Here is a 22,647-nt window from a genome sequence, read left to right on the forward strand (position 1 = left end):
TATTCATTGCACACAGACTGATGCATTCAAATGTTTATTTCATTTAATTTTGATGATTTGAAGTGGCAACAAATGAAAATCCAAAATTCCGTGTGTCACAAAATTAGAATATTGTGTAAGGCTAATACAAAAAAGGGATTTTTAGAAATGTTGGCCAACTGAAAAGTATGAAAATGAAAAATATGAGCATGTACAATACTCAATACTTGGTTGGAGCTCCTTTTGCCTCAATTACTGCGTTAATGCGGCGTGGCATGGAGTCGATGAGTTTCTGGCACTGCTCAGGTGTTATGAGAGCCCAGGTTGCTCTGATAGTGGCCTTCAACTCTTCTGCGTTTTTGGGTCTGGCATTCTGCATCTTCCTTTTCACAATACCCCACAGATTTTCTATGGGGCTAAGGTCAGGGGAGTTGGCGGGCCAATTTAGAACAGAAATACCATGGTCCGTAAACCAGGCACGGGTAGATTTTGCGCTGTGTGCAGGCGCCAAGTCCTGTTGGAACTTGAAATCTCCATCTCCATAGAGCAGGTCAGCAGCAGGAAGCATGAAGTGCTCTAAAACTTGCTGGTAGACGGCTGCGTTGACCCTGGATCTCAGGAAACAGAGTGGACCGACACCAGCAGATGACATGGCACCCCAAACCATCACTGATGGTGGAAACTTTACACTAGACTTCAGGCAACGTGGATCCTGTGCCTCTCCTGTCTTCCTCCAGACTCTGGGACCTCGATTTCCAAAGGAAATGCAAAATTTGCTTTCGTCAGAAAACATGACTTTGGACCACTCAGCAGCAGTCCAGCTGGTGTCGGTCCACTCTGTTTCCTGAGATCCAGGGTCAACGCAGCCGTCTACCAGCAAGTTTTAGAGCACTTCATGCTTCCTGCTGCTGACCTGCTCTATGGAGATGGAGATTTCAAGTTCCAACAGGACTTGGTGCCTGCACACAGCGCAAAATCTACCCGTGCCTGGTTTACGGACCATGGTATTTCTGTTCTAAATTGGCCAGCCAACTCCCATAGAAAATCTGTGGGGTATTGTGAAAAGGAAGATGCAGAATGCCAGACCCAAAAACGCAGAAGAGTTGAAGGCCACTATCAGAGCAACCTGGGCTCTCATAACACCTGAGCAGTGCCAGAAACTCATCGACTCCATGCCACGCCGCATTAACGCAGTAATTGAGGCAAAAGGAGCTCCAACCAAGTATTGAGTATTGTACATGCTCATATTTTTCTTTTTCATACTTTTCAGTTGGCCAACATTTCTAAAAATCCCTTTTTTGTATTAGCCTTAAGTAATATTCTAATTTTGTGACACACGGAATTTTGGATTTTCATTTGTTGCCACTTCAAATCATCAAAATTAAATGAAATAAACATTTGAATGCATCAGTCTGTGTGCAATGAATAAATATAATGTACAAGTTACACCTTTTGAATGCAATTACTGAAATAAATCAAGTTTTTCAAAATATTCTAATTTACTGGCTTTTACCTGTATTTTCATCTATTACCACTCCTAAAAATGAATTTTGTTGGACATATTCTATTGGTGTATCATCAATAACAATCCTGATGGGTATTTCACTTTTCATAGATCAATAACAAAATCCGAGGCTCTACTGTACGAGGAAATGCAATATGACATTCTAATATCTGCTTTCTTCAGGAGCCGCCTGAAGGCCAAGAATGTGATGTACATTAAACAGGTCCTGTTTGTCATCGAGGGGCTCGTGCGAGTGCTGGGAGGTGAGCACGCATTTTTGACTTTGCACTTCACGCCGACTGTACTTCCAGTATTCATGTAAATATTGTCTCCACAGGCAACGTGGCTCAGAATCCACAGAGCCAAACCACACAAGCAGGTCAGACAACACACACACACACACACACACAGACACACACACACACACACACACACACACACAGTGATGGGCAAGCAACTTGGGAAATGTAAAAGAGAATACAATGATTTGCAAATCCTGTTCAACCTGTATTCAATTGAATAGACTGCAAAGACAAGATACTTTATGTTCGAACTGGAAAACGTTGTTATTTTTTGCAAATATTAGCTCATTTGGAATTTGATGCCTGCAACATGTTTCAAAAAAGCTGGCACGAGTGGCAAAAAAGACTGAGAAAGTTGAGGAATGCTCATCAAAGACTTATTTGGAACATCCCACAGGTGAACAGGCTCATTGGGAACAGGTGGGTGCCATGATTGGGTGTAAAAGCAGCTTCCATGAGATGCTCAGTCATTCACAAACAAGGACGGGGCGAGGGTCACCACTTTGTCAACAAATGCCTGAGCAAATTGTTTAAGAACAACATTTCTCAACCAGCTATTGCAAGGAATTTAGGGATTTCACCATCTACGGTCCGTAATATCATCAAAAGGTTCAGAGAATCTGGAGAAATCACTGCACGTAAGCGGTTATATTACGGACCTTCGATCCCTCAGGCGGTGTTGCATCCAAAAAACGACATCAGTGTGTAAAGGATATCACCACATGGGCTCAGGAACACTTCAGAAAACCACTGTCACTGTCAAGTTAAAACTCTACTATGCATAGCCAAAGCCATTTATCAACAACACCCAGAAACGCCGTCGGCCTCGCTGGGCCCGAGCTCATTTAGGATGGACTGATGCAAAGTGGGAAAGTTTTCTGTGGTCTGACGAGTCCACATTTCAAATTGTTTTTGGAAACTGTGGACGTCATGTCATCCGGAACAAAGAGGAAAAGAACCATCCGGATTGTTCAAGGCGCAAAGTTGAAAAGCCAGCATCTGTGATGGTATGGGGGTGTTTTAGTGCCCAAGACATGGGTAACTTACACATCTGTGAAGGCACAATTAATGCTGAAAGGTACATATAGGTTTTGGAGCAACATATGTTGCCATCCAAGCAATGTTATCACGGACGCCCCTGCTTATTTCAGCAAGACAATGCCAAGCCACGTGTTACAACAGCATGGCTTCATAGTAAAAGAGTGCGGGTCCTAGACTGGCCTTCCTGTAGTCCAGACCTGTCTCCCATTGAAAATGTGTGGTGCAATATGAAGCCTAAAATAGCACACCAGAGACCCCCGGACTGTTGAACAACTTAAGCTGTACATCAAGCAAGAATGGGAAATAATTCGACTTCAAAAATGTGTCTCCTCAGTTCCCAAACATTAACTGAGTGTTGTTAAAAGGAAAGGTGATGTAACACAGTGGTAGATATGCCCCTGTGACAACTTTTTTGCAATGTGTTGCTGCCAAAAAACACTGCAAAAAGTCAGTGTTCAAAAACAAGAAGGAAAAAAAATACAAAAATGAGGGGTATTTTATTTGAACTAAGCAAAATGATCTGCCAATAGAACAAGAAAATTTGGCTTGTCAAGACTTTCCAAAACAAGTAAAATTAGCTAACCTCAATGACCCCCAAAATACTTAAAATAAGTATATTCTCACTAATAACAAGTGCACTTTTCTTGATAGAAAAGAAAGGAGACCTTTTTGCTCAATATGTTGACAAATATTCTTAAATGAAGTAAATGCTAGTGCCATTATCTTGACATAATGATATTACATTTCTTGAAACCAGCAAACTTATACTAAAAACTAATTTATTGTTCTTAATGGAAAGGCAACAAGGCAAGCGCTTGTTACTCTCGGGGTCTCCTAGCCGCTCAGGCAAACCGTATTGTCTAAAAATGTATTTTTCCATGGATAACATGACATCATCACGCCAAGTGCGTGCTCTTTCAGTCAATTAGTGTGCATATATACAGCCCGGCCCCTGGCCAAATTTTTTTTAATTGTAATTTTGAAGAATTCATCTGAATGTGCATGAACTATTTCTGTTCAAAATGGTTAGAAATGTTAAATGTTAAAATATTAACTGTCAGTTTACTGTACTGTGCCAACTGTACTACTATATGAGTACATATTTTCTATTGTTTCATTGAAAATAAAACAGTTGTTTTAATTATGAGACACAATTGTGTCAAAGTCATGATTTGTTTCTTGAAATAAGAAATGATGACTTTAAAAAAGTAGTTTTATACTTGTGAGTGTTGATGACACAGCTTTGCAACACTTGATATTCTAGTTTCAAGCATGTTTTACTCAATATAGGTCATCAAATCTCAGCAACAAGCTGTAATATCTTACTGACATCATTTAGGACCAAAACACTTCAAACAAGTAAAACACTCTAACATAAAATCTGCTTAGTGAGAAGAATGATCTTATCAGACAGAAAATAAGCAAATATCACTTTTATTTGAGATATTTAATCTTACTTTTATTTCAGTTTTTGCAGTGTACTCTAGTGATGTGTCCGGCAACACCGATGCATCGGCGCATGCGTCGAGCTCATAGAGCAAAACCCTGTGTCGGTGCGCGTACCGCTTTTAGAAAGTCACGTGACCGATCATGAGCTGTTTTGGTCACGTGACCGATACGCCAACTGTGTCGCACTGACGCCTCCTCTGTGCCCTGTGAGCGGCTCTTTTCTACAGCCGGAGAAATAATAACTAAGAAGAGAAATCGTCTAAAATGTAATACGTCGGAAAAACTTTTTTTTTTTTTTTAATAAAAATGTGTAAAAAAATTTAATTAAAAAAATTCCCAGTCCACAATCATCCACAACACGTTCTCTTAGATTTCCATGTTATGATACATGTTCACATTATTTATTGACTGTATCTAAAAAAGATACAAATATATTTTTATTTAAATGAAGATATGAAATAATCCTAAATGAAATACAATGACTTGGTTTATATTATTGTATATACTAGGGCAGGGGTCACCAACGCGGTGCCCGCGGTCACCAGGTAGCCCGTAAGGACCAGATCAGTCGCCCGCTGGCCTGTTCTAAAAATAGCTCAAAGAGCAGCACTTACCAGTGAGCTGCCTCTATTTTTTTTAATTGTATTTATTTACTAGCAAGCTGGTCTCGCTTTGCTCGACATTTTTAATTCTAAAAGAGACAAAACTCAAATAGAATTTGAAAATCCAAGAAAATATTTTAAAGACTTGGTCTTCACTTGGAATAAGCGGTAGAAAATGGATGGATGGATGGGTCTTCACTTGTTTAAATAAATTCATTTATTTTTTAATTTGCTTCTTATTACTTTTAGAAATACAATTTTAGAGAAAAAAATACAACCTTAAAAATTATTTTAGGATTTTTAAACAAATATACCTTTTTACCTTTTAAATTTCTTCCTCTTCTTTCCTGACAATTTAAATCAATGTTCAAGTAAATGTATTTATTTTTTATTGTAAAGAATAATAAATATTTTAGCTTCTGTTTTTTCGACGAAGAATATTTGTGAAATATTTCTTCAAACTTACTATGATTAAAATTCAAAAAAATTATTCTGGCAAATCTAGAAAATCTGTAGAATCAAATTTAAATCTTATTTCAAAGTATTTTGAATGTCTTTTAAAATTTTTGTTCTGGAAAATCTAGAAGAAATACTGATTTGTCTTTGTTATAAATATAGCTTGGTCCAATTTGTTAAATATTCTAACAAAGTGCAGATTGGATTTTAACCAATTTAAAACATGTCATCAAAATTCTAAAATGTATCTTAATCAGGAAAAATTACTAATGATGTTCCATAAATTATTTTTTTTATTTTTTCAAAAAGATTCAAATTAGCTAGTTTTTCTCTTCTTTTTGTCGGTTGAATTTTGAATTATAAAGAGTCGAAATTGAAGATAAACTATGTTTCAAAATTTTATTTTAAATTTTTTCTTGTTTTCTCCTCTTTTAAACCGTTCAATTAAGGTTTTTTTTCATCATTTATTCTCTACAAAAAACCTTCCGTAAAAGGAAAGAAAAATGTACGACGGAATGACAGACAGAAATACCCATTTTTTTATATATATAAATGTATTTATTTAGCTATTCTTGTTTAAATCACACTTATGTGTAACTTACAAATGACAATATATTTATTTATTTAAGTGTGTATCAAACTGGTAGCCCTTCGCATTAATCAGTACCCAAGAAGTAGTTTTTGGTTTCAAAAAGGTTGGTGACCCCTGTACTAGGGCATCAAATCAGTGTCAGTTGAGTCGGTCCATAGGTTGCCTGTAGGGATTTTTAATGTCCAGCAGATGTCAGTATTTAGTGACACAGTATCGACACAGTATCAATACAGTTTTGCAATGTGTCGAAACGTTTCATGACGCCTCATCAACCCATCACTAGTGTACTCTTCTCTATTTCTTCTTCCAGCTACAGAGATGCTGACCATTAACAACTTCCTCTTCAAAGCTCAGATTGACAACATCAATTTGTTTAAGGTAGTATAAGGTAAAGCAGAATTTGTCCTTCTATGTTGATAAAGTCATCTTCATATCCTTCCCTCGCTAGTTGCACAGATACTTTGAGAAGAGCATGATCAGCAGAAAAGTAAGTCTGAATGCTGCCATTTTGAGCTCATGCGCAGTCAAATCCCAAACTGTCTCTCTCTTGCCGGCTTGTTGTTTTCCAGCTGGGTGGTTTTGTGGAGAAGTATGCAGGTTCGGGCGTGAGTCTGCACACTCCAATTAGCTCCAACAAAGAGAACCGACGCACCGAGGGCTTAAACCGCTACCTGCAGTCACTGCAGAGCAACCGGAGCAAGGCACCAGGTCGGAGGTCACGTGCTTGTCGAATTCCATCCTGAAAATAATTAGTAGGAGGGCTCGTGCACAACCGCGTCATGCCGCCACAATGAAACGGATCTCATTAGATTGTGCAGGTGTTCCTAATCTTTGTAGAGCTTGTTGCCATGGAAACGTTTGCCCTTGTCACACGAGGCACGGTCCAAAAAAAGTGCAGTTTTCCTACGTCGGGATATTCATTCTTTTGGGGGGCTACGTTTCCAGAAATAATTTATCTGGAGGAAATTTGAGGACAACCAGTTTTTAATACAGGATCCACACTCCAAGAACTCAGAGAAAAAGTGAAACTCATTGAAGGAGCATAACAGTTGAATATCATCTGCATAGAATAAAACATGCGCCTTGTTTTAGATTGAATACTTAGACCAGGGGTCGGCAACCTTTGCCAGTCAAAGAGCCATTTTGACCAGTTTCACAAATTATAGAAAACAATGGGAGCCGCAAATTTTTTTTGAAATTTTAAATGAAATAACACTGCATACAATTTTTTTTTTTTTGCTTTGTGCTATGTAGTGATGGGTCCGGCAACACCGATGCATCGGCGCATGCGTCGAGCTCATAGAGCGAAACCCTGTGTCGGTGCGCGTACCGCTTTTAGAAAGTCACGTGACCGATCATGAGCTGTTTTGGTCACGTGACCGATACGCCAACTGTGTCGCACTGACGCCTCCTCTGTGCCCTGTGAGCGGCTCTTTTCTACAGCCGGAGAAATAATAACTAAGAGAAATCGTCTAAAATGTAATACGTCGGAAAAACTTTTTTGTTTTTTATAAAAATGTGTAAAAAAATAATATTAAAAAAATTCCCAGTCCACAATCATCCACAACACGTTCTCTTAGATTTCCATGTTATGATACATGTTCACATTATTTATTGACTGTATCTAAAAAAGATACAAATATATTTTTATTTAAATGAAGATATGAAATAATCCTAAATGAAATCCAATGACTTGGTTTATATTATTGTATATACTAGGGCAGGGGTCACCAACGCGGTGCCCGCGGTCACCAGGTAGCCCGTAAGGACCAGATCAGTCGCCCGCTGGCCTGTTCTAAAAATAGCTCAAAGAGCAGCACTTACCAGTGAGCTGCCTCTATTTTTTTAATTGTATTTATTTACTAGCAAGCTGGTCTCGCTTTGCTCGACATTTTTAATTCTAAAAGAGACAAAACTCAAATAGAATTTGAAAATCCAAGAAAATATTTTAAAGACTTGGTCTTCACTTGGAATAAGCGGTAGAAAATGGATGGATGGATGGGTCTTCACTTGTTTAAATAAATTCATTTATTTTTTAATTTGCTTCTTATTACTTTTAGAAATACAATTTTAGAGAAAAAAATACAACCTTAAAAATTATTTTAGGATTTTTAAACAAATATACCTTTTTACCTTTTAAATTTCTTCCTCTTCTTTCCTGACAATTTAAATCAATGTTCAAGTAAATGTATTTATTTTTTATTGTAAAGAATAAAAAAAAATTTTAGCTTCTGTTTTTTCGACGAAGAATATTTGTGAAATATTTCTTCAAACTTACTATGATTAAAATTCAAAAAAATTATTCTGGCAAATCTAGAAAATCTGTAGAATCAAATTTAAATCTTATTTCAAAGTATTTTGAATGTCTTTTAAAATTTTTGTTCTGGAAAATCTAGAAGAAATACTGATTTGTCTTTGTTATAAATATAGCTTGGTCCAATTTGTTAAATATTCTAACAAAGTGCAGATTGGATTTTAACCAATTTAAAACATGTCATCAAAATTCTAAAATGTATCTTAATCAGGAAAAATTACTAATGATGTTCCATAAATTCTTTTTTTAATTTTTTCAAAAAGATTCAAATAAGCTAGTTTTTCTCTTCTTTTTGTCGGTTGAATTTTGAATTATAAAGAGTCGAAATCGAAGATAAACTATGTTTCAAAATTTTATTTTAAATTTTTTCTTGTTTTCTCCTCTTTTAAACCGTTCAATTAAGTGTTTTTTTCATCATTTATTCTCTACAAAAAACCTTCCGTAAATGGAAAAAAAAATGTACGACGGAATGACAGACAGAAATACCCATTTTTTTTATATATATAAATGTATTTATTTAGCTATTCTTGTTTAAATCACACTTACGTGTAACTTACAAATGACAATATATTTATTTATTTATTTAAGTGTGTATCAAACTGGTAGCCCTTCGCATTAATCAGTACCCAAGAAGTAGTTTTTGGTTTCAAAAAGGTTGGTGACCCCTGTACTAGGGCATCAAATCAGTGTCAGTTGAGTCGGTCCATAGGTTGCCTGTAGGGATTTTTAATGTCCAGCAGATGTCAGTATTTAGTGACACAGTATCGACACAGTATCAATACAGTTTTGCAATGTGTCCAAACGCTTCATGACGCCTCATCAACCCATCACTAGTGCTATGTATGAACCAGGGGTCTCAGACACGCTGCCCACACCTTTATGTGGAATTTGAAAGCTGGTGCGGCACGCGGGTTTTAAATGAATGGCGCTTGTCAGCGTCATGCGTGCCGTGATGGTACAGAATGTAGCACCCACTACAACCAGCGCGCCTGATCAGCCACGCACTGTATGGGGCTTCCGCTTGCTCACGTGGGATACTTGGTCATACTTGGTCAACAACCACACAGGTTACACTGACGGTGGCGGTATTAAAAAATAATAAAACTTTAACACTCTTACTAATAATGCGCCACACTGTGAACCCACACCAAACAAGAATGACAAACAAATTTCGGGAGAACATCTGCACCGTAACACAACATAAACACAACAGGACAAATACCCAGAATCCCATGCAGCCCTAACTCTTCCGGGATCCATTATACACCCCCCCCCACCAAACTCCGCCCACTAGAGATGCGCGGTTTGCGGGCACAACCGCGGAGTCCGCGGATTATCCGCGGATCGGGCGGATGAAATTTAAAAAAATTAGATTTTATCCGCGGGTCGGGTCGGGCGGTTGAAATAAAAAAAAATTAGATTTTAAATAGATTCAGGCGGGTGGCAGTTAAACCAATTGGGAAATATATATACATAGTTAAATGTTGTTACCCACATACGAAAAACGAGCAGGCACCTGCAGCATATGCCACAACAGAAGAAGAAAAAAAAAAGAGATGGACACTTTTACGGAGCGGAGAAGGGACGCCTCGCCGGGGTCCGGGACCGAGGCCCCTTCCCCCGAGAGGGCCCCACCGGGAGCCGTAGCTGAGGCGATCCGCGAGAAGGGCCCGACGCACGTCCAGGGTCACCACCGCGCCCACCGCACCGACACCCCGCCTCGTCCGCAGCTTACCTGCCCGCCAGCTTACCTGCCCGCCACCCCCGTGGCCGGGGGGCTCGTAACAGGGGTCACTCCGCGCGCTCCGCCCGCGCAGCTTACCTGCCCGCCACCCCTGTTGCCGGGGGCGGGTAACAGGGGTCACTACGCGCGCAGTGCGCTCACGAAAGGGGTGGGGCTCACCCTGGTTGATATAGACAGCAGGACGGTGGCCATGGAAGTCGGAACCCGCTAAGGAGTGTGTAACAACCCACCTGCCGAATCAACTAGCCCTGTAAATGGATGGCGCTGGAGCGTCGGGCCCATACCCGGCCGTCGCCGGCAGCGAGACGCGCTTGGAGGTGCGCTCAGCGCGGCTCCCATATGATTGCGCACTGGTGTGCGTCTGGGTCGTGACAGCGTGGCACGCGAATGTCTGTGCTGCATTGGATCAGTCTCCTTTCTTTAACAGGCAAAAGCTTTATAACCTCACTAATGCCTTGCATCGTCTATATTAGATATATAACAACGGGCGGGTGCGGTTCTGATCAAATGTTACATCGGGTGGATGGCGGATGGTTGACGACTTTCTGATGCGGTTGCGGATGAAATAATTGCCTATCCGCGCATCTCTACCGCCCACCTCAACCGACGCACAGAGACAGGGGGGGGGGGGTTGATGTTTGAGGGAGCAGGGTTGGGGTGGGGGCGGGGTTTGGTGGTAGCAGGGGTGTATAATGTAGCCCGGAAGAGTCAGGGCTGCATGGGATTCTGGGTGTTTGTTCTGTTGTGTTTATGTTGTGTTAAGGTGCAGATGTTCTCCCGAAATGTGTTTGTCATTCTTGTTTGGTTTTGGTTCAAATTGTGGCGCATTATTAGTAAGAGTGTTAAAGTTGTTTTATATGACCACCGTCAGTGTAACCTGTGTGGCTGTTGACCAAGTATGCCTTGCTGTCGCGTACGTGAGCAAGCAGAAGATGTATATTGTATAACAAGTGTTGGACTGGCACGCTGTTAATACTGATTGTAGAGGGCGCCAAATGTTGTACCATCATGGCACGCCCTTATTATAGCCATAAGGGTGAAAATCGGTGAATATTAATCCCGGGAGTTTTCTGCGAGAGGCACTGAAATCCGGAAATCTCACGGGAAAATTGGGGGGTTCAGCAAGTAAGCTGCTGAGCCGCATCAGAGTGATCAAAGAGCCGCATGCGGCTCCGGAGCCGCGGGTTGCCGACCCCTGACTTAGACCTACTAGGCTAGCGCATTTTATTGTTGGTCATTCTGGTGGTAGTTAGAGAACCAAGTGTTGGTGAAAGAAGTTTGACAACAGGAATTTGCTGCTAAAATGTTTGTCTCCCAGGTTTTGAACTGAACACGGGGGCTAGTATGGTGTCATTTGGCCCCCGAGCCGCCAGTTGAATAACCCTTCCTACTTTTATGAGCGTATGCAACTCTTGTCTGCAGTTCCTTCCAACGACCAACCGGAGTCAGTAGAGACCGACACTGTGCTGGCTGCGTCCCCCATGATGCAAGTGGAGGGCTTCTTCATGGCCCTTACCAACAGCAACGCTGACGGCAGGGTGGTGATACACAAGCAAGGTACCGATACACAAACATAAGTCAGGAAAAAATGTAAAAACCATGAAATTGTACAGGTACGTTGTCGGAGAGCACCGTCAAGTTCCTCCTCTTGAACCCGGCCGTCCACTTTGCCCAGGTGTTGAAAGAGTGCAGGGCCGTCATCGTCGCAGGCGGAACCATGCAGCCGGTGAGTTTCTTCCCAAACAATCCACTTTTTAGGTGCTCAAAGCTGCTCTGTGTAGGTGTCAGACTTCAAAGAAGAGCTGCTCTTTTCTGCTGGAGTGGAAGCAGAGCGCATCACTGAGTTTGCCTGTGGTAAGTGGCCCATTTCCCATCCCCTTTGTGTACGTCAATAAGTACATTAATGGCCAAAAACGATAGCTCTATTAGTCTAGTACAGGGGTCGGCAACCCGCGGCTCTAGAGCCGCATGCGGCTCTTTAGCGCCGCCCTAGTGGCTCTTTGGAGCTTTTTCAGAAATGTATGAAAAATGGAAAAAGATGAGGGGAAAACAATCTACCGTATTTTCCGCACCATAAGGCGCCCTGGGTTATAAGCCGCGCCTTCAATGAACGGCATATTTCAAAACTTTGTCCACCCATAAGCCGCCCCGTGTTGTAAGCCGCATCTAACTGCGCTAAAGGAATGTCAAAAAAACAGTCATGGAATCGTATATCAACATGGACGGAGCTGCTGAAAAAAGCCACCCGGCCTCTTCGCGTAAACTTAAACTTACCTTAACCACTCGCTCATCTTTTCTTCATCCATCCCTTCGAGTTAGCTTTTATGATGACGCCGGCTGGAAAGGTCTCTTTTGGCAAGGTCTTCCTTTTGAATATCACCATGGGTGGAAGTTTCTGGCCATTAGCATGGCAAGCTAGAACCACAGTGAAGGATGACTTCTCATTCCCTGTGGTGCGAATATTCACCGTACGTGCTCCCGTTGTATCCACAGTGCGGTTCACAGGAATATCAGTTGCTGTGAAATAGTAATCCGTGTGCGGATGGAGAGATTGCGTCTTTTCATGAACCGGATCCCTGTCACTTGGTAGGAGCCATTTTGTGGTCTTTACAGATGTAAACACACAAAGGAAATTAAACGTACGGTATATCCGCGCGCTTTTTCTTCTTCTACGCGGGCGGGTGGTTGCTTACAGTAGAAGAAGAAGCGCTTCCTGTTCTATGGGGGCGGGTGCTTACCTTGGCGGTTGCTTGCGTAGAAGAAGAAGCGCTTCCTGTTCTACCGGGAAAAAAGATGGCGGCTGTTTACCGAAGTTGCGAGACCGAAACTTTATGAAAATGAATCTTAATATTTATCCATATATAAAGCGCACCGGGTTATAAGGCGCACTGTCAGCTTTTGAGAAAATTTGTGGTTTTTAGGTGCGCCTTATAGTGCGGAAAATACGGTATTTTTTGTTTTAATATGGTTTGTGTAGGAGGACAAACATGACACGAGCCTCCCTAATTGTTATAAAGCACACTGTTTATATCAAACATGCTTCACTGATTCGAGTATTTGGCGAGCGCCGTTTTGTCCTACTAATTTTGGCGGTCCTTGAACTCACCGTAGTTTGTTTACATGTATAACTTCCTAGGACGTGTTTTATGCCACTTCTTTTTCTGTCTCATTTTTGTCCACCAAACTTTGAAGGTTGTGCATGAAAGGTGAGTTTTGTTGATGTTATTGACTTGTTGGAGTGCTAATCAGACATATTTGGTCACTGCATGACTGCAAGCTAATCGATGCTAAAATGCTATTTAGGCTAGCTATATGGACTTGGAGAAGGCATTCGACCGTGTACCCCGGGAAGTCCTGTGGGGAGTGCTCAGAGAGTATGGGGTATCGGACTGTCTGATTGTGGCAGTTCGCTCCCTGTATGATCAGTGTCAGAGCTTGGTCCGCATTGCCGGCAGTAAGTCGGACACGTTTCCAGTGAGGGTTGGACTCCGCCAAGGCTGCCCTTTGTCACCCATTCTGTTCATAACTTTTATGGACAGAATTTCTAGGCGCAGTCAAGGCGTTGAGGGGATCTGGTTTGGTGGCTGCAGGATTAGGTCTCTGCTTTTTGCAGATGATGTGGTCCTGATGGCTTCATCTGGCCAGGATCTTCAGCTCTCACTGGATCGGTTCGCAGCCGAGTGTGAAGCGACTGGGATGAGAATCAGCACCTCCAAATCTGAGTCCATGGTTCTCGCCCGGAAAAGGGTGGAGTGCCATCTCCGGGTTGGGGAGGAGATCTTGCCCCAAGTGGAGGAGTTCAAGTACCTCGGAGTCTTGTTCACGAGTGAGGGAAGAGTGGATCGTGAGATCGACAGGCGGATCGGTGCGGCGTCTTCAGTAATGCGGACGCTGTATCGATCCGTTGTGGTGAAGAAGGAGCTGAGCCGGAAGGCAAAGCTCTCGATTTACCGGTCGATCTACGTTCCCATCCTCACCTATGGTCATGAGCTTTGGGTCATGACCGAAAGGACAAGATCACGGGTACAAGCGGCCGAAATGAGTTTCCTCCGCCGGGTGGCGGGGCTCTCCCTTAGAGATAGGGTGAGAAGCTCTGTCATTCGGGGGGAGCTCAAAGTAAAGCCGCTGCTCCTCCACATCGAGAGGAGCCAGATGAGGTGGTTCGGGCATCTGGTCAGGATGCCACCCGAACGCCTCCCTAAGGAGGTGCTTCGGGCACGTCCGACCGGTAGGAGGCCACGGGGAAGACCCAGGACACGTTGGGAAGACTATGTCTCCCGGCTGGCCTGGGAACGCCTCGGGATCCCCCGGGAGGAGCTGGACGAAGTGGCTGGGGAGAGGGAAGTCTGGGCTTCCCTGCTTAAGCTGCTGCCCCCGCGACCCGACCTCGGATAAGCGGAAGTAGATGGATGGATGGAGGCTAGCTATATGTACATATTGCATCATAATGCCTCATTTGTAGCTATATTTGAGGTCATTTAGTTTCCTTTAAGTCCTCTTAATTCAATTCATATCTCATGACACACTCCATACATCTATCCATCTTCTTCCGCTTATCCGAGGTCGGGTCGCGGGGGCAGCAGCCTAAGCAGGGAAGCCCAGACTTCCCTCTCCCCAGCCACTTCGTCCAGCTCTTCCTGTGGGACCCCGAGGCGTTCCCAGGCCAGCCGGTCGGACGTGCCCTTAACACCTCCCTAGGGAGGCGTTTGGGTGGCATCCTGACCAGATGCCCGAACCACCTCATCTGGCTCCTCTCGATGTGGAGGAGCAGCGGCTTTACTTTGAGCTCCCCCCGGATGACAGAGCTTCTCACCCTATCTCTAAGGGAGAGCCCCGCCACCCGGCGGAGGAAACTCATTTCGGCCGATTGTACCCGTGATCTTGTCATTTCGGTCATAACCCAAAGCTCATGACCATAGGTGAGGATGGGAACGTAGATCGACCGGTAAATTGAGAGCTTTGCCTTCCGGCTCAGCTCCTTCTTCACCACAACGGATCGATACAGCGTCCGCATTACTGAAGACGCCGCACCGATCCGCCTGTCGATCTCACGATCCACTCTTCCCTCACTCGTGAACAAGACTCCGAGGTACTTGAACTCCTCCACTTGGGGCAAGATCTCCTCCCCAACCCGGAGATGGCACTCCACCCTTTTCCGGGCGAGAACCATGGACTCAGACTTGGAGGTGCTGATTCTCATGACACACTATCTGTATGTAATATGGCTTTTAATTTTTTGCGGCTCCAGACAGATTTTTTTTTGTATTTTTGGTCCAATATGACTCTTTCAACATTTTGGGTTGCCGACCCCTGGTCTAGTATGTAAGGATCCAGCACCCTCACAAACTTGAAATGTACATTTTTAAGCCCTGTAAGGGTGACATCCCTCAATACTGAGCAGTATACATGGTGTAATGCAGGGGTGTCAAACTGGTTTTCATTGAGGGCCACACTGCAGTCATGGCTGCCATTAGAGGGCCGCTTGTAACAGTAAATAATTCATGAATTTGATTATTTTACATGTACAGAGTAAAAAAAAATCTGTGGATTTTACCTCTGTTTTTTACGGAAAAAAATGTAAAAGAGATGGTGTTTTTTATTTTTTTTTACAACATATTACTGTAAATTGAAAAACAGTATCGCTGTTTAATTTTATTTTGGCAACTAAGCTGCCAGTTTTTTACCATAATAAAATGTGGTACTGTTATTCCATTTACACTAATACACCGTAAAATCATCAACTGTGGATTTTACGGTAAAAAAACAACAACTGACAGCTGAGTCGACAGAATTTTACTGTAAAAAAACCAAACATTGGTCGTTTCTTTTCAACTGACTGTAATACATACTTGCCAACCCTACCGAATTTTCCGGGAGACTCCCGAATTTCAGTGCCTCTCCCGAAAATATCCCGGGACAACCATTCTCCCGAATTTCTACCGATTTCCAGCCGGACTTAAGGCACGCCCCCTCCAGGTCCGTGCGGACCTGAGTGAGGACAGCCTGTCGTCACGTCCGCTTGGCCAACCAAAAAGTAACCACAGAACACTATACCGTATAGTGTTCTGTGGTTACTTTTTGGTTGGCCAACGGTTTACGTTGTATTGCGCACCCTGACGGCAAGTGTGAGAGTCGGTTCTGAAGTATGAAGTAAAGAGACGTAACTTCATCACCTCGCCTGGTTATTGACTCCAACCCAGAATATTACACTGCACATACCTACGCTCCTTCAAAGGCTGTGCTACTGGCTGCAAAGCATTGCACTTTCAAATACAACAATGAGTAGAGAGGAGTGTTATGTGTGTGTATATGTGTAAATAAATGAACACTGAAATTCAAGTATTTATTTTATTTATATGTATATGTATAATTTAATTTATTTTATATAATAAAATTTAAAAAAAATAAAAAAAAATATATATGTATATGTGTATATATTAGAGATGCGCGGATAGGCAATTATTTCATCCGCAACCGCATCAGAAAGTCGTCAACAATCCGCAATCCACCCGATCTAACATTTGATCAGAACCGCATCCGCCCGCACCCGCCCGTTGTTATATATCTAATATAGACGATGCAAGGCATTAGTGAGGTTATAAAGCTTTTGCCTGTTAAAGAAAGGAGACTGATCCAATGCAGAACAGACATTCGCGTGCCACGCTGTCACGACCCAGACGCACACCAGTGCGCAATCATATGGGAGCCGCGCTGAGCGCACCTCCAAGCGCGTCTCGCTGCCGGCGACGGCCGGGTATATGGGCCCGACGCTCCAGCGCCATCCATTTTCAGGGCTAGTTGATTCGGCAGGTGGGTTGTTACACACTCCTTAGCGGGTTCCAACTTCCATGGCCACCGTCCTAGCTGCTGTCTATATCAACCAGGGTGAGCCCCACCCCTTTCGTGAGCGCACTGCGCGCGGAGTGACCCCTGTTACGCGCCCCCGGCAATGGGGGTGGCGGGCAGGTAAGCTGCGCGGGCGGAGCGCGCGGAGTGACCCCTGTTACGAGCCCCCGGCCACGGGGGTGGCGGGCAGGTAAGCTGCTTACCTGCTGCGCGTGATGCCGGCCGCGGCGAAGGCGGACGAGGCGGGGTGTCGGTGCGGTGGGCGCGGTGGTGACCCTGGACGTGCGTCGGGCCCTTCTCGCGGATCGCCTCAGCTACGGCTCCCGGTGGGGCCCTCTCGGGGGAAAGGGCCTCGGTCCCGGACCCCGGCGAGGCGTCCCTTCTCCGCTCCGTAAAAGTGTCCATCTCTTTTTTTTTCTTCTTCTGTTGTGGCATATGCTGCAGGTGCCTGCTCGTTTTTCGTATGTGGGTAACAACATTTAACTATGTATATATATTTCCCAATTGGTTTAACTGCCACCCGCCTGAATCTATTTAAAATCTAATTTTTTTTTATTTCAACCACCCGACCCGACCCGACCTGCGGATAAAATCTAATTTTTTAAAATTTCATCCGCCCAATCCGCGGATAATCCGCGGACTCCGCGGTTGTGCCCGCAAACCGCGCATCTCTAATATATATATATATATATATATATATATATATATATATATAGCTAGAATTTACTAAAAGTCAAGTATTTATTTTATTCATATATAAGAAATACTTGAATTTCAGTGAATTCTAGCTATAAATATACTCCTCCCTCCTTAACCCCCCCCCCAAATTTCTAGGTATAATGATTGATGATAAGTTGAACTGGAAATCTCATGTAAAAAATATACAACATAAAGTAGCAAGAAACACGTCAATAATGAATAAAGCAAAACATGTCCTAGACAAAAAATCACTTCATATTCTCTACTGCTCACTAGTGTTACCATATCTGAGTTATTGTGCAGAAATATGGGGAAATAATTACAAAAGTACACTTCATTCATTAACGGTGTTACAAAAAAGATCAGTTAGAATAATACATCATGTTGGATATAGAGAACACACAAATCCTTTATTTATTGAATCAAAGATACTGAAATTCTATGACATAGTGAATTTGCAAACAGCTAAAATGATACACAAAGCAAACTATAACCTGCTACCCAAGAATATACAACAATTCTTCTCAAAAAAAAGAGGAGAAATATAATCTTAGGGAGAAATGTAATTTAAAACATTTGTATGCACGTACAACACTTAAGACCTTCAGTATATCAGTATGTGGAATTAAATGATGGAATGGATTAAGCAAAGCAATCAAACAATGTACTAATATGATCCACTTAAAGAAACTGTTCAAACTTAAAGTGTTTACAAAGTACAAAGAAGAAGAACCATGATAAACATTCTGAATTTATTTAACTCATCCATTCTTTCATTCTTTCACTCACAAAATAATCTTACTTATCTCAACATATGAAATGTAACTTACTTCACCAATTATTATTTATTTACTTATTTTTATTGTGATTACTTATGGAGTATATTGTGAATAAATTGAGAACAGGAAGTGAACAAAAGTTTTAGCAACTGTTATGTAAAAGGAAAAGGGGTAGGATTAAATAAGCTCTGCTTCTTCCTACTCCTTTTCGAACATGTTGAAAAGAGAAACTGGAGATTGTGATGTATCATGTTGTATGCTTGCATGTTCGAAATAAACTCAAACTCAAACTGTGCAATCTACTAATAAAAGTTTCAATCAATCAATCAATCGGTTCAAATAAGAAAGGCAGCCGTCCCTATACTGTATGTGTTGGCCTCTACAGGTCACGTCATTCCACCTGAGAACCTGCTTCCCATCGTCCTGTGCAGCGGTCCTTCTGGCCAGGAGCTGGACTTCACCTTCCAGAACAGAGACTCCCCTCGCATGGTAGCACGAGTGCAAACAAATCAAACACATCAGACTTGTGTCCGAAAAGTTCCAGGACAGTTGAGGGACATGGTCCACGATCAACCAGCGTGTGTACAAAGAGATCCTGTGGTGTTGGCTTTGTCACGAGAAGAGGCGAGAGTCGTGGCTGCGTCACCATGACAACACGCATCCAGCAGTTTCTGTCTTAGGAGAACATCACCTTGGAGTTATCCCAGTCCTGGAACTTTTCTGGCACAACTCTAATGTTCTTTGTCTTGGTACACGTGTGTACGGTTTTATAATTTTGGGATTTGACAGATGGACGAGACTGGCCGCATCCTCTCCAACATCTGTAACGTGGTACCAGGCGGAGTTGTGTGCTTCTTTCCCTCATACGAGTACTCCAGGCGCGTCGTGTCCCACTGGGAGTCCAGCGGGGTTTTGAGCCGTCTCGCCAATAAGAAGAAGGTACTGTAGTGTTTTTCAACCACTGTGTACTGTGAGATATTGTCTGTTGTGCCGTGGGAGATGATGTACTTTCACCTAATTGGGTTAAAAATATTGTTCGCAAACCAGTAATAATAATCCACAAATGTGCCGTTGTTGAGTGTCGGTGCTGTCTAGAGCTCGGCAGAGTAACCGTGTAATACTCTTCCATATCAGTAGGTGGCAGCAGGGAGCTAATTGCTTTGTAGATGTCGGGAACATGGTTTATAGTGATCACAATATGCAGATGACAGCGGGAGGCAGTGTGCAGGTAAAAGGTATCTAATGCTTGAACCAAAAATAAACAAAAGGCAAGTGCCGCTTAAGGAAGGCTATTAGAGATGCGCGGATAGGCAATTATTTCATCCGCAACCGCATCAGAAAGTCGTCAACCATCCGCCATCCACCCGATCTAACATTTAATCAGAACCGCACCCGCCCGCACCCGCCCGTTGTTATATATCTAATATAGACGATGCAAGGCATTAGTGAGGTTATAAAGCTTTTGCCTGTTAAAGAAAGGAGACTGATCCAATGCAGCACAGACATTCGCGTGCCACGCTGTCACGGCCCAGACGCACACCAGTGCGCAATCATATGGGAGCCGCGCTGAGCGCACCTCCAAGCGCGTCTCGCTGCCGGCGACGGCCGGTTATGGGCCCGACGCTCCAGCGCCATCCATTTTCAGGGCTAGTTGATTCGGCAGGTGGGTTGTTACACACTCCTTAGCGGGTTCCGACTTCCATGGCCACCGTCCTGCTGTCTATATCAACCAGGGTGAGCCCCACCCCTTTCGTGAGCGCACTGCGCGCGGAGTGACCCCTGTTACGAGCCCCCGGCCACGGGGGTGGCGGGCAGGTAAGCTGCTTACCTGCTGCGCGTGACGCCGGCCGCGGCGAAGGCGGACGAGGCGGGGTGTCTGTGCGGTGGGCGCGGTGGTGACCCTGGACGTGCGTCGGGCCCTTCTCGCGGATCGCCTCAGCTACGGCTCCCGGTGGGGCCCTCTCGGGGGAAGGGGCCTCGGTCCCGGACCCCGGCGAGGCGTCCCATCTCTTTTTTTTTTTTTCTTCTGTTGTGGCATATGCTGCAGGTGCCTGCTCGTTTTTCGTATGTGGGTAACAACATTTAACTATGTATATATATTTCCAAATTGGTTTAACTACCACCCGCCTAAATCTATTTAAAATCTAATTTATTTTTTTTCAACCGCCCGACCCGACCCGCGGATAAAATCTAATTTTTTTTAATTTCATCCGCCCGATCCGCGGATAACCCGCGGACTCCGCGGTTGTGCCCGCAAACCGCGCATCTCTAAAGGCTATGCAAAACTAAGCTAAAACTGAACTGGCTGCAAAGTAAACAAAAACAGAATGCTGGACGACAGCAAAGACTTACAGCGTGTGGAACAGCAGACGGCGTCCACAAAGTACATTCGTACATGACATGACAATCAACAACAAAATAGGAGAGCAAGACAAGAAGTAAAACACTACACGCAGGAAAACACCAACAAACTCCAAATAAGTCAGGGTGTGTTGTGACAGGTGGTGACAGTACACCTACTTTGAGACAAGAGCTACAGTGATGCATGCTTGGTTATGCTTTAAAGTCATATCCAACAATTGCGAGAAGGACTTTTTACTGTCAATATCGGCTGCTGAGTTTAGTTTTTTTAATGTTTTCTGCGGATGGTGTGCCTCGAGATTTTTTCAATGGAAAAAATGTGCCTTGGCTCAGAAAAGGTTGAAAAACACTGCTGTAGATGAGCGGAGGTGGGCCGAGGAGCCCAACATTACACTCGAGTAAGAGTACTGTTACTTTACAGCCAGGGAAAAAAATGACTGAGGTGTTTTTATGGTGCGTTCTAGGATCACTGAACAGAGTCGGATGTCACAACACCCGGCAGAAATAATAAATAATAATAATAATAAATTGAATTTTTATACACTTTTCATTTAAATACATCTCAAAGTACTACAGTACAAAGTAATATTTAAAACAATAAAAGCTTAGCCGTTAAATCTGATATAATACTAAGACTAAATCACAAAAAAAAATTAAAAAAGCTTCTTTTTTTTCCGATGGTGTGTTTATTTTAGTTATAAGATTTTATTGTGTATATAAGTATGTAATGGCCATAGGGGTCCATCTATGTATGTGTGTATTAGAGATGCGCGGTTTGCGGGCACAACCGCGGAGTCCGCGGATTATCCGCGGATCGGGCGGATGAAATTAAAAAAAATTAGATTTTATCCGCGGGTCGGGTCGGGTCGGGCGGTTGAAATAAAAAAAAATTAGATTTTAAATAGATTCAGGCGGGTGGCAGTTAAACCAATTGGGAAATATATATACATAGTTAAATGTTGTTACCCACATACGAAAAACGAGCAGGCACCTGCAGCATATGCCACAACAGAAGAAAAAAAACAAAAGAGATGGACACTTTTACGGAGCGGAGAAGGGACGCCTCGCCGGGGTCCGGGACCGAGGCCCCTTCCCCCGAGAGGGCCCCACCGGGAGCCGTAGCTGAGGCGATCCGCGAGAAGGGCCCGACGCACGTCCAGGGTCACCACCGCGCCCACCGCACCGACACCCCGCCTCGTCCGCCTTCGCCGCGGCCGGCGTCACGCGCAGCAGGTAAGCAGCTTACCTGCCCGCCACCCCCGTGGCCGGGGGCTCGTAACAGGGGTCACTCCGCGCGCTCCGCCCGCGCAGCTTACCTGCCCGCCACCCCTGTTGCCGGGGGCGCGTAACAGGGGTCACTCCGCGCGCAGTGCGCTCACGAAAGGGGTGGGGCTCACCCTGGTTGATATAGACAGCAGCTAGGACGGTGGCCATGGAAGTCGGAACCCGCTAAGGAGTGTGCAACAACCCACCTGCCGAATCAACTAGCCCTGAAAATGGATGGCGCTGGAGCGTCGGGCCCATACCCGGCCGTCGCCGGCAGCGAGATGCGCTTGGAGGTGCGCTCAGCGCGGCTCCCATATGATTGCGCACTGGTGTGCGTCTGGGTCGTGACAGCGTGGCACGTGAATGTCTGTGCTGCATTGGATCAGTCTCCTTTCTTTAACAGGCAAAAGCTTTATAACCTCACTAATGCCTTGCATCGTCTATATTAGATATATAACAACGGGCGGGTGCGGGCGGATGCGGTTCTGATTAAATGTTAGAACGGGTGGATGGCGGATGGTTGACGACTTTCTGATGCGGTTGCGGATGAAATAATTGCCTATCCGCGCATCTCTAGTGTGTATATATATATATATATATATATAATAAATATTGGCAGTCACAATTAACTTGTGGTCAGCTGGGAAAAGAAGTATATATATACTTATTATGTCATCCATTTATGTAATATTATGGATTGTTACAGGCGTATT

At 43.8% G+C, this 22,647-nt stretch overlaps 1 protein-coding gene across 3 annotated transcripts in view; it reads left to right on the forward strand.

Annotated features, from left to right (window-relative positions):
• ddx11 (DEAD/H (Asp-Glu-Ala-Asp/His) box helicase 11) overlaps positions 1-22,647 on the forward strand; it is a 78,888-nt gene that overhangs the window by 35,227 nt on the left and 21,014 nt on the right. For all 3 annotated transcript variants that reach the window (XM_061969398.1, XM_061969399.1, XM_061969400.1), the window contains exons 13-22: positions 1,667-1,746; positions 1,821-1,862; positions 6,236-6,303; positions 6,374-6,412; positions 6,495-6,633; positions 11,406-11,540; positions 11,597-11,709; positions 11,765-11,837; positions 18,693-18,796; positions 19,097-19,246. In XM_061969398.1, the coding sequence (XP_061825382.1) occupies positions 1,667-1,746; positions 1,821-1,862; positions 6,236-6,303; positions 6,374-6,412; positions 6,495-6,633; positions 11,406-11,540; positions 11,597-11,709; positions 11,765-11,837; positions 18,693-18,796; positions 19,097-19,246 (943 nt within the window). The remainder of the gene's footprint in view (positions 1-1,666; positions 1,747-1,820; positions 1,863-6,235; positions 6,304-6,373; positions 6,413-6,494; positions 6,634-11,405; positions 11,541-11,596; positions 11,710-11,764; positions 11,838-18,692; positions 18,797-19,096; positions 19,247-22,647) is intronic.

Source organism: Nerophis lumbriciformis, linkage group LG10 (genome assembly GCF_033978685.3).
Source record: "Nerophis lumbriciformis linkage group LG10, RoL_Nlum_v2.1, whole genome shotgun sequence".
Classification (NCBI taxonomy): Eukaryota; Metazoa; Chordata; class Actinopteri; order Syngnathiformes; family Syngnathidae; genus Nerophis; species Nerophis lumbriciformis.